The sequence below is a fragment of the Oryx dammah genome, unplaced genomic scaffold, assembly GCF_014754425.2.
Source record: "Oryx dammah isolate SB20612 unplaced genomic scaffold, SCBI_Odam_1.1 HiC_scaffold_3, whole genome shotgun sequence".
Classification (NCBI taxonomy): domain Eukaryota; kingdom Metazoa; phylum Chordata; class Mammalia; order Artiodactyla; family Bovidae; genus Oryx; species Oryx dammah.
This window is the reverse complement of record NW_024070187.1, coordinates 67,026,094-67,043,321: the sequence shown is the minus strand read 5'-3', so window position 1 is coordinate 67,043,321 and position 17,228 is coordinate 67,026,094. Positions and strand designations below refer to the sequence as shown.

Here is a 17,228-nt window from a genome sequence, read left to right as displayed (position 1 = left end):
CTATCTCAGATTATCTTATTTATTTCTGTGTGTACATGATTATTTTCTGTCTCGTCACACGGGAATGTAAGCTCCATGAGGACGGCACGTGGGGCAGACACGTTTAGTGCTGTAACCTCAGCCCCTACATGCAATGGTTTATAGTAGTGGAGAACTGAAAATATCCAGCAACAGAGAGGCCATTGAAACAATGATGGAATATGCCTATCTTCAGCACCTCCTCATCCCCCAAGAAGCATCACTGGGACATACTCCTAGGGATAAGGCATCACAATATCAACTGTCCACCCCAAGCTTATGCTGCCTAGTCTTTTACATGTGCAGGATTCATTCTTAAGGTACACTCACCCCCAAGTATGATCCCGTGCACTCGGCCCAAAGTCGGTGTAGAAACCCAACTTCTCCCCTAACCACATGGTCAAGTCATTGTTTCCAATATAGGGCTTAGAAGCATCACTCTCCAAAATTGTTATGAAATCTGCACCTGTTCAGCGGGGAAAACATGGATGTGGTAATTAACCACAGCAATGTAAAAACAATGATCAAAACTCGATTCTTGTAATCCCCTACGCTTTAGTCATAGATCAAAAAACCAAGTAATTCCTAATGAGTTACTAAAGTGAACTGGCTCAAATCTGAGCTAAAAACATATTTACCATATTTAGAATGTATGGACACCTTGTGGAAATTGGGGAAAAGGCCAAAACATAACTTTCCTAAATTTTCAAATATTCACATCTTTTCCAAAATTTCAAATATGCTTAATGCCTTTCTCAAATATCTAATTTATGTTCGAAAACAATATAGTGTACAATACTGTTTTATTCCTGGGCAAACACTTCCATGGTACTGACACAGAGGTGAATTTATTCAGATACCCTGGTTGGATGTGCCTGTAATCAGTACTAAATGATTAAGGGCCCAATAAGTTTCTTAACGGTATTAGAATCATACAAACCCTCAGCTATTTCTCAGAAGACAAGCTTATCTTTAGGAATAACTCCTTGCAAGAGACCTCTAGTTGATCTAAGCGCCAAACACCCATATATTTTAAAGGAGGCTTCATCCAAAGATGAGTGCCTCAGGGAATGGAAACAAGTAAAACTGGCCCTCAGGCTCTTGAAAGCAATTTGCTTTGCAAATAAGCATCACTGTACCCCATTCTGCCTTTTAATCTGACGGTTTTCTGGTCCTTAACAGCAGGTTCCCAAGTGACAGGAGCCCCCAGCAGGGGCATTTCCAAGAGCAAAGGCATGACAAGACTCTCCTGCAGACACCCAGAATGAGACCTTTTCCCAGAATCACTATTTAATTGCTTTCAAGCAAACACAGATGTGGTTACAGAAGCTTCATCCTCCTGTAGCCACCCACCAAAGTAAAGCCTTTTTAAGAGATTAGTCTAAGACCCAGCAAATCCTCCTCTGATTACTTTATGATCTTGCACAAAATGAAAATAACAATAATAGTTTCTCAAAGCCTGAAATTAATTTCAGTACAACTTACCTGTTTGATTGAGCAGTTGAGCTGATCTTTCTAGACTAGACCATCCATCATTGTCAAAGCCAAACCTGAAAGGCCAGATGGCAGCAGAGACCTCTGTGGTTGGTGCCTGAGGAATTGTTTTAATGATAATTTAGGACAACTGAACAATGGCAGTTTCTGTGAACCACTTTTCCACCTCTCTCTACCAAAATTCACTTTTCAGCAAAGGAATTTTCAGGCATTTGCCCACAGCTAATGCATAATCAGGGCTTCCCTGGTGGCTCAGATAGTAAAGAATCCACCTGCAATGCAGAGACCTGGGTTCAATTCCTAAGTTGGGAAGATCCTCTGGAGAAGGGAATGGCTACCCACTCCAATGTTCTTGCCTGGAGAATTCCATGAACAGAGGAGCCTGGTGGGCTATAGTACATGAGGTCATAAAGAGTCAGACATGACTGAGTGACTAACATGCAGTGCATAATCATAAGGAGATATTTGCTAGTTGGTATTTCCAGTCCTGAAAGATGATGCTGTGGAAGTGCTGCACTCAATATGCCAGCAAATTTGGAAAACTCAGCAGTGGCCACAGGACTGGAAAAGGTCAGTTTTCATTCCAATCCCTAAGAAAGGCAAGGCCAAAGAATGCTCAAACTACCACACAATTGCACTCATCTCACACGCTAGTAAAGTAATGCTCAAAATTCTCCAAGCCAGGCTTCAGCAATATGTGAAACATGAACTACCAGATGTTCAAGCTGGTTCTAGAAAAGGCAGAGGAACCAGAGATCAAATTGTCAACATCTGCTGGATCATGGAAAAAGCAAGAGAGTTCCAGAAAAACATCTCTTTCTGCTCTATTGACTATGCCAAAGCCTTTGACTGTGTGGATCACAATAAACTGTGGAAAATTCTTCAAGAGATGGGAATACCAGACCACTGACCTGCCTCTTGAGAAATCTGTATGCAGGTCAGGAAGCAACAGTTAGAACTGGACATGGAACAACAACAGACTGCTTCCAAATAGGAAAAGGAGTACGTCAAGGCTGTATATTGTCACCCTGCTTATTTAACTTCTATGCAGAGTACATCATGAGAAACGCTGGAATGGAAGAAGCACAAGCTGGAATCAAGATTGCCGGGAGAAATATGCAGATGACACTGCAGATATACAGATATGGAGATGACACCACCCTTATGGCACAAAGTCAAGAGGAACTCAAAAGCCTCTTGATGAAAGTGAAAGAGGAGGGTGAAAAAGTTGGCTTAAAGCTCAACATTCAGAAAACGAAGATCATGGCATCCAGTCCCATCACTTCATGGCAGATAGATGGGGAAACAGTGGAAACAGTGTCAGACTTTATTTTGGGGGGCTCCAAAATCACTGCAGATGGTGACTGAAGCCATGAAATTAAAAGACGCTTACTCCTTGGAAGGAAAGTTATGACCAACCTAAATAGCATATTCAAAAGCAGAGACATTACTTTGCCAACAAAGGTCCGTTTAGTCAAGGCTATGGTTTTTCCAGTGGTCATGTATGGATGCAAGAGTTGGACTGTGAAGAAAGCTGAGTGCCAAAGAATTGATGCTTTTGAAGTGTGGTGTTGGAGAAGACTCTTGAGAGTCCCTTGGACTGCAAGGAGATCCAACCAGTCCATTCTGAAGGAGATCAGCCCTGGGATTTCTTTGGAAGGAATGATGCTAAAGCTGAAACTCCAATACTTTGGCCACCTCATGTGAAGAGTTGACTCATTAGAAAAGACTCGGATGCTGGGAGGGATTGGGGGCAGGAGGAGAAGGGGACGACCGAGGATGAGATGGCTGGATGGTATCACTGACTCGATGGACGTGAGTCTGAGTGAACTCTGGGAGTTGGTGATGGACAGGGAGGTCTGGCGTGCTGCAATTCATGGGGTCGCAAAGAGCTGGACACTACTGAGTGACTGAACTGATTATCATAATAAATTTGTGAGTTTCTAGGTTAGGCTTGGAAGTTAGAAGGAATGTTGGCAAAGAGATATTTATAACAGCAAAAAATTAGAAACAACCTGGCCGTTGTTTCAGTAGGAAAAATAAGAAAATGAATGAAAAAAAGATTATACATATACTGGACTACTACTCAGCCCTAATGAATGATTTAGGGTGTGGTTACCCTTGCATTAGAGAAGAAAAGGGTCACAGAAGGATACACAGAGTCCTTTACCATTTTTGCAGAGTGGCCTGCCAACTCCACACTGGCAAGGCTGAGGCTCAGGAGCACAGCACCCTCTGAAAATTCCTCTTTTGAGTCCATGGGCCCAGTCAGAGAATGCAGTACCCAACCCTAACTATTTCAAACTAACTCCAGTTGACCAACAGCATGGATCCCATGAAAGAGTATGGCCCAGATTAGACCAACTATACTACCACAACTGAGAAAAACAAAGTGGAACATAAAAATTCAGGTTGAGGGAAGAGTGAACACCACCTCTTGGCAGAGGAGGACTACCACGTCTAAACAGCTCAGTGTGCTGTAGCAGGCCTCTCATGTCTATCCTAGAAAGATGACTCCATTTAGCAACGTCCTATAAAGAGAATGGAACCATCAGCAGAGACTTTCAGAGGCATGATTACATTCATAAAAAGTTATACTTTCTCACATCACTATATACCTATGATTCACTCTGGCTTTCATCACTCCAAAACCTGTTATTCTTTCATTATTCCCATGCCAGTAAATGTCGCCACACTCCATCCAGTTGCTCAAGCCCAAAGCATAGAAGTCATCCTCTATTCTTCCCTTCCCTTTATTCCATCTACATTCTAATCCATCAGCAAATCCTATCAGCTCTCCTTTCAAAATATGTTCTAAGTCTATCCACTCCTCTCCAATTCCAATACCATGGAGCCCATCCAAAATTCCAGGGTCTCTCTCCTGGACACCTGAAAAAGCCTCATAACCTATCTCCCTGCTTCCACTCTACAATCCGTCAATCTATTCTTTACAAAGCAGCCAAATTTATAGGCTTCCAAGGTGGCGCCAGTGGTAAAGAAACCTGCCTACCAATGCAGGAGATGTAAGAGATGCTGGGTCAGGAAGATTCCCTGGAGGTGGGCACAGCAACACTCCAGCATTCTTGCCAGGAGAATCCCATGCTCATGGGAGCCTGGTGGACTAAGTCTATAGGGTCACAAAGAGTCTGACACAACTGAATTGACTTAGCACACATGCATATATATCATATCATATCATATCATATCATATCATATCATATCATATCATATCTCTTTGCATGAATGCTTGAAATATTCTGGTGGCTTCCACTGCAAGAAAACTAAAATTGGAATTCCTTCCTGTGCTCTATAGGCCCTATGATGTGATCTCACTTGTGCCCCCATCCTTATCTTCTGCTTCCCTTTGCTCGCCAAGATTCAGCCACACTGTCCACTCTGATGCCCTTCAAACACTCCAAGTCTGTTTCCTTTCCATTCTTTTCTTGTGCTCCTTCTACCTGAATCCATTACTCCTAGCTCTCTTATCTCAACTCAAATGTCACGTCCTCAGAGCAGCCTTCTCTAACCACCCAGACCAGTTACTCTCTACTCCATTATCTTACATGCTTCAGAGCCACCTGATCTAAAGTGATAGTCTTTATTTACTCCTTCCTCTGAATACCGTCTTTCTCCCTAATTAGAATGTAAATTCCATGAGTTTATATTACCATGAGGGCAGGAATCTTGTCCAACTAGTTTACCTCTATATCCCTGATACCAGGCACACAAGAGACATTCAATAAGCATTTATCAAATAACATTCATGTATCACATGAATTAATCAATGAATGAACTAATAAAAAAAAACAGGTATTAAATCTAAATGAAATGATTCCTTTTTAAAAGAACCCCCTGCTGACATTGAGGATCTTCTAATTGACATCTTGTTACAATAATAAAATTAACAATTGAAAGGCAAAAGAAAGAGACCATGTAATGAACTATTTACTTTTTAAGGAATAGTTACTGAGTTCTGAGTATGTACCAAGTACTCTATGAGGTGTTGGACATACAAAGCTAAATAAAAGGAGCATGGGCTTCATCCTCACTATAGCTTTTTAATTAATGGGAAAATTTGCCTGATAATTCAGATTGCTAAAATTCAAAGTTAACCCTCAAATGCTCTTTTTGCCAAACTATAATTTAACTCCATTATGAAACATATCAAATTTTTAATCAGAGCAGTTGGAAAGCATCACATTGCAATGACTTGCTCTTGCTTCTGCCCACCTGCCTACAAGAGAAAAGGACAACAAAACATTAAACCATAGACAAGAGGAAAGGAAGAAATGAGAAAACTATGAGCCATCAATGCCAAGCATAATTCACAAAATCTAGAATTATCTTTAAGATTTTTTCTTAAAGAATCATATATGTTGCCTTCAGAAATATGTACCAAACAGTACAAAGAAGCCCACTATAAAACAGTTTTTTATCTCGTAGTTTGGATATGTTAAGTCATTGAATGACAAAAATAACTTTATATAACAAATCATGATGAGTTTAACTCTAATATACGGGTCTATCCTGTCCCAGGAACCTAACTTCATAAATTAGTTCCACTGTGTTATCAGCCTGTGATCTAATGGGTCAGTGTTGCTGTTTTTGTTGCTGATTAGTCGCTCAGTTGTATCCAACTCTTCGTGACTCCATGGATTATAACCACCAGGCTCCTCTGTCCATGGGATTATCCAGGCGAGAACACTGGAATGCATTGTCATTTCCTTCTCCAGAGGATCTTCCCGACCCAGGGATCGAATACTTGTCTCCTGCATTGCGGGAGGATTTGTTACCACTGAGCCAATGGGGAAGCCCAACCTAAAGGTTAAGAATGTGGAATCCAGAGCCCTGAAGTCCTCAGACCCAGGTCTAGGGTTCAATCATAATAGTGAAGTGTACAAATGCCTGCATATATATAGGCATCATTTAAAATTCTATATCAAAACTTTTAATTACTTACCCCTTTGCCCAATTTCTTCTCATAGGTTTTATGCCGTAGTCCTAATCCCAACAATCCCACACCAACAAGCAGCCACAAAACTGAACAGAAAACAGAAAATAATTGTTTAGAAAAAACGGTGATGGACAGGGAGGCCTGGCATGCTGAGATTCATGGGGTTGCGAAGAGTCGGACACAACTGAGCGACTGAACTGAACTGAAGCTTAATTTTAATAGTTTTAATGAAATTATTGAATTTATTGGCCACGGATTTTATGTAAAGGGGAAATGTCTATTTCTTGGGTTAATTTTCATGTTTGACATGCATATATAACCCATACTTTAAACTCAGACATCAAAGAAGCTTTGCTAAAATCGTTCCAAGAACCATGAAAATAAAATAAATAAATACAATAAAATCATAAATATATACAAGAAAACAATTCTCCATGAGCAGGAACCACTGCAAAAACACCCTGCAGAATCAAGCCCAAATATTTCTTATATTAAAATTTTTAGAATCCAAGGCTGAATGCCGAAGAATTGATGCTTTCAAATTAATGGTGCTAGAGAAGACTTTTAAAAGTCCCTTGGACTGCAAGGAGATCAAACCAGTCAATTATAAAAGAAATCAACCCTGAATATTCATTGGAAGGACAGATGCTGAAACTGAAGCTCCAAAGAAGCTGATACAAACAGCTGAATCATTGGAGAAAAAAAAAAACCCTGATGCTGGGAAAAGTTGAGAGCAGGAGGAGAAGGGGATGACACAGGATAAGATGGTTGGATAGTATCGCTGACTCAATGGACACGAGTTTGAGCCAACTCTGGGAGATAGTGGAGGACAGGGAAGCGTGGAGCACTGCAGTCCATGGGATCACAAAGTCAACCATGACTTAGCGACTAAGCAACAACAATGCCGTATACTGGGGCCTCTCTGGTGGCTCAGCAATAAAGAATCCATCTGCACTGCAGAAGCCACAGGAAACACAGGGGACTCCGGTTCAATCCCCGCGTCGGGAAGATACCTGAAGGAGGGTATGGCCACCCACTCCAGTATTCTTGCCTGGGAAATCCTGTGGACAGAGGAACCTAGCAGGTTACAGTCCATGGGGTCGCAAAGAGACATGACTGAGTATAGATGGGTGTGTGCTAAGACACTATCTGCAAATGTTATACATTCAATAAACATTTTTATTTAATCTAGTATATTCTGAGATGAGTCAGACTGAATAGTAAACTAATTTAATATTTGTTTCTGCTCATCAGTATTCCAAACACTAACATATTTAATTTCCAAAAAAAGGAGAACAAGAAACAAAATAAATAGTCTCAACAATTTCAACAAATATTCTGGAAATCCTAGTTAAATCTACGTTAGAAGTGAAACAAAACTAACACAGAGTATTTGTGGTTGAAATGATTCAATAATCAGAGATCTCTTTTAAAGTATTTCATTTAAAAAAAGGTATGAACAACATGGGCAAAATGTTAATAATTGTTGGAACTGGGTTAAAGGGTACATTTGGGTTCATTATACTTTTTAATCTCACATGGTTGAAAATTTATATTTATAATAAAATGCTTTTAAAAATAAAGTAAAACTATACTCACAAAGTTTCACATATTTTTCACTCTCTCTGAAAAGTGCTTTAGGACTGTTTTTTGTTTGAGAATGAAAATCAACGCTTTCCTTCGGACCCAATAGCATATTCAGCCCAATAATTAGCATCACAGTCCCTGTCAAAAAAGAAAGATGAATATATTACATTTTGATCCAAAACTACTTCCAGTAGCAAATTCCAGGAGCCTAAATTCCATTTAAATGGATATATCCTAAAAATTCAGTTACTGAGTTATCTCAGTACCTAAGCAATTACTCCAATATTACTTTTAATTATTAGGATAATCATAAGAAATCAAGAAGAGTTCTAGAAATTAAGCTGTACATTAAAAGACCCCAATCTTTGCTCGATAAGGGGTTTCTTACAATTTCCTGAGTATTTCATAGTCGTTAGGTTGGTCGTAGTGTTGGTCACTGACTATTGATCGTCCAGGGAAGGGTGGGACAAAAAGAAAGTCATCTTCTGGACTGCCTCAGGGACTTGGTCTTCTCCACCAAAGGGACCATATGCACCAAGTTGAGGAGCACAAGAAGAGGATACTTAATATAAAGAGTATTAATAACAAGAAGAGGTTCTTAATATGGCAGCTTTCATGGCCTGGATTGTGTGCCCAAGCAGAGGATGCACACTGGAGCTCACACTGGGCCAAGAGAGACGAGCTCAACTGGGATGCATTTCTATGTAGCTTACACGTGAAGTCTGCATACTTCTAACATTGTATATAATGAGAATTAGAATCAGAGGTGTAATTGAGCAATATATAAATTAGGGAATGTCAGGTAAAAGATGCTTACGTGGAAGGCCAAAAAGAAAGTTATGTGCAATTAGTAGGAAACAGCAGGAGAAACCTAGACGATACATTTATAACTAGTTTCTGATCTAATACAGATTCTTTACAATGGTTATTCAAAGCTACTCTGAACTTTACCGATGTTCCTCAGTTTCTGCAGCCTTATCAACATAATGTCACTATTACTAAAAAGAATTCTTAGTTATTTGAAGCTGTAATAAAGCACGATTTCTGCAATTCCATAAGTAGTGAGAAGGAACTCAAAACACCTGTCGCTCATAACATTCTAAAGAAAGAAACGTAAGCTTAGAATGGCTCTTACTTTTGTTCCATTGCTCCACAAGGCAGACCCCCAAGCAAGCTGGAGTAAGAAAAAAAGCAGGGCATTGGACAGGAAGATAGAGCAGGACAGAGTACACACACCTGAAAGAAATCAGAAGAAACACAAAGTTCGCAAAGCCAAGACCATCGCGGAGGAAACGTAGCCGTGTATGTCTCTGACTGGGTCACAGCTTTGATATCTACCAGAAATAGCAAATCCTCAAACATTGCTTTAAAATATTTCACATAATTAAAAAATACCTCTTCCAAACCGGCCTGTCCTGGCAGATGTCTAGTTCATAGAGAAGAAAAGTTTATGTGCAAATGCACAGAGTGGTTGGATATATTCCACGGGCACAAGGGGGACTGACAGACGAACACAAGTAGAAGCCCAGACTTCTGTGTGGCATCCACCCCAGCATAACTCCCTAAGTATTTGTCTAATGTGAGGTGTGGTGTTCCCCCACAACACAGAAGCTCCAGGTGGGCAGGATTCTGTCTCTCAAGTCTCCAGTACCTGGCCCTAGGCCTGGACCACAGTAGGTGCACAATAATTTTTTAATGAATAAATGAACAAGTAGAAAAATGTGTGAACAAACAAGAACTGAGTGTTAGTTGCTCGGTCATGTCCAACTCTTTGTTGGACAGCCCATGGACTGTAGCCCACCAGGCTCCTCTGTCCATGGAATTCTCCAGGCAAGAATACTGGAGTTGGTTGCCATTTCCTTTTCCAGGGTTGATCTTCCTGACCCAGGGATCGAACCCAGGTCTCTGGCATTGAGGGAAGATTCCTTACCATCTAAGCCACCAGTGAATCCCTTATTAAAATATGTTTTATCTCCTCAACTTTTCAAAGATTTCATCTTGGAGGCATTGGACATATTTTACTTAAAACTAAAATGACAGGCAACATTTGATCTGTGTCTGCTTGGTACACTTCAGTAATTTCATTACTGCCAGAAGACAATTTCTGAAATATTAAACTGAGCTAAGCCTATGAAATTTTAATTTTGATATGTAAGGTCATAATCATTGAAATGGAAGGTATGTACTCTATGATTTTATCATTTACCTTTCACTTATCATTTATCATTTACACTAAGATTCACATATGCAAAATCTATTTTATTGGTAAAAAGAGGGTAAATAAAAACCATATAAAATTCAGGAGAACCAAAAAAACATACTTCCTATATACATATTTACAAGCCTACCATCAAAATAGCAATGTGAGCACCATGCTCATATTTTTCCTTACATATCATATAATACAGTGTTTCATGGACCTCTTTTACACCTTATTATGGTTTAAACTTGGTTTTTTCACAGCTATTTATTTCCAACGGCTTCCCAGGTGGCTCAGTGGTAAAGAAGTCATCTGCCAAGCAAGAGACTTGAGCTCAATTGCTGGGCCTGGAAGATCCCCTGGAGAAGGAAATGGCAATTTATATCAGTATTCTTGCCTAGAGAATCCCATGGGTAGAGGACTACAGTCCATGGGTTTGCAAAATAGTGAGACATGACTCAGTGACTACACAACAACAAATTTACTTCCAGGGCCTTTGCAGTAATAAATATTACTGAAAGTTATCGATGAACTAAGAAATTTTTTTCTTTTTTTAACTTACATTTTTTAAAAGCCACACAGCATGTGGGATCTTAGTTCCCCAACCAGGGATTGACTCTGCACCCCCTGAAGTGGAAGCAGGGAGTCTTAACCACTGAACTGCTTGGATGGTCCCAATAAATTTCTTTTTTAAATAGTAATTTATTTAGTTCTTTGGCCCATTTTTTGATTGGGTCGTTTATTTTTCTGGAATTGAGCTGCAGGAGTTGCTTGTATATTTTTGAGATTAGTTGTTTGTCAGTTGCTTCATTTGCTATTATTTTCTCCCATTCGGAAGGCTGTCTTTTCACTTTGCTTATGTTTTCCTTTGTTGTGCAGAAGCTTTTAATTTTAATTAGATCCCATTTGTTTATTTTTGCTTTTATTTCCAGAATTCTGGGAGGTGGATCATAGAGGATCCTGCTGTGGTTTATGTCGGAGAGTGTCTTGCCTATGTTCTCCTCTAAGAGTTTTATAGTTTCTGGTCTTACATTTAGATCTTTAATCCATTTTGAGTTTATCTTTGTGTGCGGTGTTAGAAAGTGATCTAGTTTCATTCTTTTACAAGTGGTTGACCAGTTTTCCCAGCACCACTTGTTAAAGAGATTGTCTTTACTCCATTGTATATTCTTGCCTCCTTTGTCAAAGATAAGGTGTCCATATGTATGTGGATTTATCTCTGGGCTTTCTATTTTGTTCCATTGATCTATATGTCTGTCTTTGTGCCAATACCATACTGTCTTGATGACTGTGGCTTTGTAGTAGAGCCTGAAGTCAGGCAAATTGATTCCTCCAGTTCCATTCTTCTTTCTCAAGATTGCTTTGGCTATTCGTGGTTTTTTGTGGGAGGGGGGCTCATGTTTGGGAACGCATGTACACCTGTGGTGGATTCATGTCAATCTATGCCAAAACCAATACAGAATTGTAAAGTAAAAATTAAAAATAAATAAATAAATTTAAAAAAAATAAAAAATAAAAATAAATAAATAAATAGTAATTTAGACATTTCTCTAGTGTTTTTTTTTTTTTTAACCAGAAGAGTCTATTTCAATAAGAAAGGCAAAATCATCCTATTTATTCTAATCAGTTGTGTAAAGTACATATCCCAGTCAGTCCTGAAAGGAATGTTTGAGTAGTGACTTGAATCCAGAACTTTCAAATGTACTCACCCAAAAGCACATCAGATCTTTCTCGAGCATACACACCTCCTGGGACAAATTTAAAAGCTGTGCACCAGGCACAGAAAAATACTTCTAGAATATAAAATATCATGGCAGTGGTCATGGCTTTTCCAGGGCTTGAGCTTGAGCTAATAAGGTGTCCAAGCACTTGAGGCCACATGGATGCCGTGAAGAGAGCAAGCACACAGCCAGACACAGCGGCTGCCCACGTGGGCAGGTAAAGAAGTCCTGCTGCCGAGGTCGCTCCTGTTTATGAGAGAGAGAAAGAAAACTAATCAGACAGGAAAGCATTAATAGCCTCTTCCATTTTCTTTTAAAAAAAAAAAGAAAAGAATAATAAGCTTATAGGATGACCACTTTACGACTATTTAGAGCCAGAAGGGACCTCAGGGGGCACGCTGGTTCAATTTCTAGACTGATGAGAAACTAAGGTCTTGGCAAGGTTAATATGCTTTGCTTAAGGTCATGCAGCTAGTTACTTGCACAGCAGGAGGTGGAATATGGATCCAGAAAATCTCAGTCCAGTGCTAGGTCTTTGAGAGGAGCAGTGGAACAGAAGAAGGCATTGTTAGGTTGTGTTAAAATTCGTATAGCAAAAACTGAAAAAAAATGAAATTATCTGAAATACCAAGAATATGTTAATTTAATTTAACCAGCCAAATCTAGGACATTAGAAAACAGGTAAAATCAGGGTAGTTTCTGAAACATTTTTGTTAAGAACTTTTCTAAAGCAGGTTCCATCCATTTAAATGCTGCCTGTCAACCACAATACATAAACTGACCTTCTCAATCTCACAGTCCTAAAAGAAGCTGTGACTGAGATTGCATTCCTGGACTCACTGCTTTATAGTTCTGCAGGCAGTACATTCATGCACACATCAGCCTCTGAGGTGCTGGGGGGCGGTGGAATCTCCATTGGAGGCACTTAGTAAATGTTTGCTAATTCATTGAGCCAGATCTGAAGGAATATGACCTTTCTCCATATTTCTATGAAATCGGCTTTGAGATGGCAGCACAGCACTCCATTATTGGAGCCATCAATATAACGCCTTTGCACAGAATATGGTATTTTCTAGACATTGGACATTTCTGTCAACATTATACATAATAGAGGACGTCTACGGCAGCTTCTGACTGCTTGGGGCAAGAATTCCAGGAAGAGGATCCAGCCCGCTTCTTAGCACCCCGTAGCTCTCATCCAGCAGCAAGCTCCACCCGCACCATCACGGTGCCATGTGACTGTCCTTCCCCACTTCAGAAAGAACAGCCAGCGCTCAGATGAATGTGGGAACCAGACTGCAGGGCCCGCTACAACCCACAGATTTTAATTCCACAGTTAGGCCTTCAAGTTTTTAACACGGTTATCTTAATAACAACTTTTTAAATTTGAAATAAACAAATGTAAAGCCTATTCACTGAAAGAAATTTAAGAATGCAGAACTGTAAAGAAGCAATTAAGGATCACCTAGGACTGAGATAAGATGATCCCAGCTAATATGCCTATATATTTCCCCTATGTCATTTTCTGTATATATACAGAAGTATTTTTACATAAAAAAATGAATCAAGCCACATAGTAAGGATTATATTCTGCTGTTTGTGGGACATTATATCAGGAACATTTTTTTCATGTCATTAATATTTTTCTTCTAAAACTTTTATGTTTATGTATATATACTCTTCCACTGGATAAATATACAACAAAAAATAAACAATCATTTTCCTGCTGATGGCCATTTAGAAAGCTTTCAACACTGTGAGGAACATCTTTCTTTGTCAATTAATCTCTCACTACATCTCTGATTGTTTCCTTAAAATAATTCTTAAAAAGATTCTTAGAAGTACATCTACTGCATCAGCAGACAAAAGCATTTTAAAGAGTCAATATTTGTGGTGCTTTCCTGAGAGGTTATAGTAGTTCTCACTTCCTCTAGAAACACAGCCAAAAGCATTTCTTTCTAAAAAGTTTTACTAAATTAATGATGAAATTTATAGCATATTTTGATTTTCATTTATTTGATTATTAGTGAAGTGAAGTCGCTCAGTCATGTCTGACTCTTTGCGACCCTGTGGACTGTAGTGCACCAGGTTCCTCTGTCCACAGGATTCTCCAGGCAAGAATACTGGAGCGGGTTGCCATTTCCTTCTCCAGGGGATCTTCCCGACCCAGGGATCGAACCCAGGTCTCCCATATTGCAGGCAGACGCTTTTAACCCCTGAGCCACCAGGGAAGCCCTATTTGATTATTAGGGAGGGGGAATTTTTCTGTTTACCAATATAAGTGAAAATGAAAGTCACTCAGTAGTGTCCAACTCTTTGCAACGCCATGGACTATGCAGTCCATGGAATTCTCCAGGCCAGAAATTGGAGTGGGTAACCTTTCCCTTCTCCAGGGGATCTTCCCAACCCATGGATTGAACCCAGATCTCCCACATTGCTGGCAGATTCTTTACCAGCTGAGCAACCAGGGAAGCTCCAAGTTTACCAGCTTACAATGACTGTTTTTCTAAAAAATGAGTCCTAATTAGATATTTTAATCTATGACATTGTTGCATCTGTCTTACTACAAAGAAGAGAAAGACAATCTCTTCAGATTACCCTTGACAGTGATCACTTTCATTTTTAATTTCATTTCTATTTTTAAACAGGCTACATATTTTTCAATCCACTAAAATTGTATTTTTACGGTTATAAATTCAAAACCCAAAAATCTGAAAGGTGAAAAAGAGTTCCCCTGGTCCCCTATGAGTTCATAGTGATGCTTCCTAAGGTGCCTTCCTTAGTGAAGGCGACCAATGTTAGCATTTTCTTTGCCATCCTCCTGCAGACAGTCTGTGCACAGGAAGAAAAAGGCGTATGTGTGCATTTTCCTCCCTTTTTGTGCACCAGTGGGAGCATATGATACACTGTTACTTTGCCTGTTTCTCTTAACCATGTAGCTTAACTAGTGTTTTGTTTGAGGCTGCTGCTGCTGCTGCTAAGTCGCTTCAGTCATGTCCGACTCTGTGCGACCCCATAGACAGCAGCCTACCAGGCTCCCGCGTCCCTAGGATTCTCCAGGCAAGAACACTGGAGTGGGTTGCCATTTCCTTCTCCAATGCATGAAAGTCAAAAGTGAAAGTGAAGTCATTCAGTTGTGTCCGACTCTTCGAGACCCCATGGACTGCAGCCTGCCAGGCTCCTCCATCCATGGGATTTTCCAGGCAAGAGTACTGGAGTGGGGTGCCATTGTCTCTCTCTTTGTTTGAGTCTGAGTCCTCCCAAATAAGAAGAAAGTGGAGAAAACCACTAGACCACTGAGGTATGACCTAAATCAAATCCCTTATGATTATACAGTGGAAGTGAGAAATAGATTTAAGGGACTAGATCTGATAAACAGAGTGCCTGATGAACTATGGATAAAAGTTTGTGACATTGTACAGGAGACAGGAATCAAGACCATCCCCAAGAAAAAGAAATGCAAAGAAGCAAAATGGCTGTCTGAGGAGGCCTTACAAATAGCTGTGAAAAGACGGGAAGCGAAAAGCAAAGGAAAAAAGAAAAGATATACCCATGTGAATGCAGAGTTCCAAAGAATAGCAAGGAGAGATAAGAAAGCCTTCCTCAGCGATCAACGCAAAAAATAGAGGAAAACAATAGAATGGGAAAGACTAGAGATCTCTGTAAGAAAATTAGAGATACTAAGGGAATATTTCATGCAAAGATGGGCTCAATGAAGGACAGAAATGGTCTGGACCTAACAGAAGCAGAAGATACAAAGAAGAGGTGGCAAGAATACACAGAAGAACTGTACAAAAAAGATCTTCACGACCCAGATAATCATGATGGTGTGATCACTCACCTTAGAGCCAGACATCCGGGAGTGTGAAGTCAAGTGCGATTTAGGAAGCATCACTATGAACAAAGCTAGTGGAGGTGATGGAATTCCAGTTGAGCTATTTCAAATCCTGAAAGATGACACTGTGAAAGTGCTGCACTCAATATGCCAACAAATATGGAAAACTCAGCAGTGGCCACAGGACTGGAAAAGGTCAGTTTTCATTCCAATCCCTAAGAAAGGCAATGCCAAAGAATGCTCAAACTACCACACAACTGCACTCATCTCACACACTAGTAAAATTCTTAAAATTCTCCAAGCCAGGCTTCAGCAATACGTGAACCGTGAACTCCTTGATGTTCAAGCTGGTTTTAGGAAAGGCAGAGCAACCAGAGATCAAATTGCCAACATCCAATGGATCATGGAAAAAGCAAGAGAGTTCCAGGAAAACATCTATTTCTGCTTTATTGACTATGCCAAAGCCTTTGACTGTGTGGATCACAATAAACTGTGGAAAATTCAGAAAGAGATGGGAATACCAAACCACCTGATCTGCCTCTTGAGAAACCTGGAACAACAGACTGGTTCCAAACAGGAAATAAGTACATCAAGGCTGTACATTGTCACCCTGCTTATTTAACTTATATGCAGAGTATATCATGAGAAACGCTGGGCTGGAGGAAGCACAAGCTGGAATCAAGATTGCCCGGAGAAATATCAATAACCTCAGATGTGCAGATGACACCACCCTTATGGCAGAAAGTGAAGAACTAAAGAGCCTCGTGATGAAAGTGAAAGAGAAGAGTGAAAAAGTTGGCTTAAAGCTCAACATTCAGAAAACTAAGATCATGGCATCCAGTCCCATCACTTCATGGGAAGTAGATGCGGAAACAGTGGAAACAGTGTCAAACTTTATTTTGGGGGGCTCCAAAATCACTGCAGATGTTGATTGCATCCATGAAATTAAAAGACGCTTACTCCTTGGAAGGAAATTTATGACCAATCTAGATAGCATATTCAAAAGCAGAGACATTACTTTGCCAACAAAGGTCCGTCTAGTCAATACTATGGTTTTTCCAGTAGTCATGTATGGATGTGAGAGTTGGACTATAATGAAAGCTGTGCACCAAAGAATTGATGCTTTTGAACTGTGTGGTGTTGGAGAAGACTCTTGAGAGTCCCTTGGACTGCAAGGAGATCCAACCAGTCTATCCTAAAGGAGTTCAGTTCTGGGTGTTCATTGGAAAGACTGATGTTGAAGCTGAAACTCCAATACTTTGGCCACCTGATGCAAAGAGTTGACTCATTGGAAAAGACCCTGATGCTGGGAAAGATTGAGGTCAGGAGGAGAAGGGGATGACAGAGGATGAGATGGCTGGATGACATCATCAACTTGATGGACATGGGTTTGGGTGGACTCCATGCGTTGGTGAAGGA

General features: G+C 40.1%; 1 protein-coding gene across 2 annotated transcripts in view; it reads right to left on the bottom strand.

Annotated features, from left to right (window-relative positions):
- The window catches only part of CWH43 (cell wall biogenesis 43 C-terminal homolog), a 52,839-nt gene that overhangs the window by 21,228 nt on the left and 14,383 nt on the right, over positions 1–17,228 (bottom strand). For both annotated transcript variants that reach the window (XR_005720697.1, XM_040238182.1), the window contains exons 7-11: positions 11,963–12,220; positions 8,066–8,191; positions 6,473–6,552; positions 1,504–1,609; positions 349–484 (exon numbers count right to left, since the gene is read on the bottom strand). Coding sequence is in view for 1 of the 2 variants with exons in the window: in XM_040238182.1 (XP_040094116.1) it covers positions 349–484; positions 1,504–1,609; positions 6,473–6,552; positions 8,066–8,191; positions 11,963–12,220 (706 nt within the window). In the remaining variant the exon portion in view is untranslated. The remainder of the gene's footprint in view (positions 1–348; positions 485–1,503; positions 1,610–6,472; positions 6,553–8,065; positions 8,192–11,962; positions 12,221–17,228) is intronic.